At 38.8% G+C, this 2,500-nt stretch overlaps 1 protein-coding gene across 1 annotated transcript in view; it reads right to left on the reverse strand.

Annotated features, from left to right (window-relative positions):
• Positions 1–2,500, reverse strand: part of LOC122260450 (organic cation transporter protein) — a 15,280-nt gene that overhangs the window by 9,498 nt on the left and 3,282 nt on the right. Inside the window, exon 2 of the mRNA XM_086541307.1 lies at positions 157–288. Within this exon, the coding sequence (XP_086397433.1) occupies positions 157–238 (82 nt within the window). The 5' untranslated portion in view covers positions 239–288. The remainder of the gene's footprint in view (positions 1–156; positions 289–2,500) is intronic.

Consider the following 2,500-nt stretch of genomic DNA (forward strand, 5'->3'; position numbering starts at 1 on the left):
TATTTTCTTATATACACTCTTATTGAATTTTCCTTTTGTGAATACATATACCATTATATATAAATGCACGACTTTTTGATTTATTTTTCATATATCCTATCTCTTATTTTCTTTTTTTATGAATAAAACAAATCTTACCTCACATCCTCGACTTACAATAAGAAAGGGAGAGGAAATGCAGGACGTTCCAGGGGCCGGTTCCAAGGAGGGCCATGACGTCATCGAGTCGCTTCGCCATCTTGTGCTCAGGTCACGTGGTCAGGCCAGGAAAGGTCACTTCCAACATATCTGGTAGGTAGATGATCCAGATATATGGCTGTGTTGAACACGATCACACACACACACACACACACACACACACACACACGCGCACGCACACACACACACATACACACATGCATACACATCCATACACATACCGATATGGGGAAATCATAAGAAAACATGAAATGAACATAATCAAAGCTACTATTTACAATCCATCTCATACGTCAGTGTTCTTATTTTTTTCATTGTGATTTCTGTCTCGGGGCCCTGTTGAATAATAGTGTACGCTAATTGATAATTTTACGACTTTCTTCATCCTATACGAAAAAACATTTATCTTTTGTTACTCGAATATATATCATCTTATTGATATTCTGTCCTTTCTAGTAATTCCGCTCATTCATCTAAGTATCTTATCTCAGCCTCCGTTCCTCCGTCTTCTTCAGCGACGCAGCTTCCAGTCCACAAAACATGGCCGGCCTTACAACTGCCTTGCGTACCTTACCCTTCAACCTAACATGAACTCTCCAGTCACATGTCACACCTCATACCTTTCTCCACATTGGATTCGATGATTCAGCTCTTTATCCATTCCAGGTACTTTGATTTATATATCCTCTTGATATGTACATTTCCTAGTTTAATGGTGGCGTGCTGATCTTCGTCCATTCCATTTGTCATATACTTATTCTTCTTCCTGCTTATCTTCAATCCTCTGCTTTCCAATGTATCTCTCTCTCTTTCCCGCTCCCCCCCCCTCTCTCTTCCTCGCTTTCTCTCTCTATCTCTCACTCTTTATCTTTCTCTCTCTCTCTCTCTCTCTTTATCTTTCTCTCTCTCTCTCTAAAGCTCCCCTTTAGTTCCTATATCATCGTATCATCTACATTGAATACACAGCAACGAGGCTCCTTCCTGACATCGTCTGTCAATATGTCCAAAGCAATTTGAATAATATATGGCTCATTGTAGATCCTTGGTGCAGGCTTACTCTGACTTGGATATTCTTGATCGTCCCTGCTCTACTTCTCATACTTCTGTATGTCACACTTCTGTATGTTTCTCTGATCACTCTCTCATTTTTTTCTGTCTCTTCCTGTTCTCTTGGGATTCTCCAAATCTCTGGTTTAAGCACACGATAATAAGCTTTCTCTATGTCTGTGAAGACCACATACAGTTCCATCCGTTTCTCTCGACATTTATCCATGAGCTATTTCACGGAGAATATTTTGTCGACAGTTCTAACTCCTTCCATAAAACACAATTGCTATCTTCCTGACTTCACTTCTCGTCTGTCTACCATCTGTAACTATATCATGTAATTTCAAAATATGGGACATTTTAGTTTCCTTTCTCTATAGTTTTCACGACTTTGAGTATCTCCTTTCTCTTTCTAGACTGATATTAATGTGCACTCTCTCCATTTTTCAGCTATGGTTTCCTCTTCCATTATCTTCTCCATTAACTCCCACAGTTGCACCAGTCCCTTCCTGCCATCTTGTCCAACAGCTTTGCAACTCTCCATCTTTATACCTTCTTTCATTATCTCTGTGATTTTCATCTCCTAACTAGGAGTCCTTTTCTTCATTTGGTATTTTTTCAAAATATTCCTTCCATATATATGATATCAGTCTCTTTACTTGGAACAGTTCCCTCGTATTTTTGTTACTCTCTTTGGTTAATCTGAAGATCTATCCTTGCCCTTCTTTGATCTCTAAGTCTTGATACAGATCTCTTGGCTTCCTTGTTTTCTTTCCTATATATTAGCCAGTCTTCTCCCAGCTGTGTCTCTTCCCACTTTTTCTTAGCTTCCTTCTTCCTATTTGTTACATTTAGCACCTCTGCAGTAAACCTGTAAGTTTCCTTATTTTCCTAAATCTTTCTATTACTTATTCCTTAGATTTCCTTGCTATTTGGCACCAAAATACTTGTTGTCTTGCCCCACCATTTGTTTATGTTGTCAACCTCACGTTCTCCCAGTAATCTTTTCTTAAACCGTTCGCTAATTTTGGCTTCCTTCATTTTAAACAACTTGATTCTCTTTGGTCCTCGTAATTTCTTTCTTTGGTTGTGTTTCAATTTCATGGACAGGTCCCTACTACGAGCTGACATTGTGCTGCTACACAACGTCACTTAAGAATTCTTTAGCTCTATCAGATCTTTCCTTTATATAGGATGTAGTCGATTTGACTGGTTCTCCCACTCCTTTTTGTGAGTAATCATGTGTTCAAATTAC

Source organism: Penaeus japonicus, unplaced genomic scaffold, assembly GCF_977035675.1.
Source record: "Penaeus japonicus unplaced genomic scaffold, GWHDUDI00000001_assembly GWHDUDI00000010, whole genome shotgun sequence".
Classification (NCBI taxonomy): domain Eukaryota; kingdom Metazoa; phylum Arthropoda; class Malacostraca; order Decapoda; family Penaeidae; genus Penaeus; species Penaeus japonicus.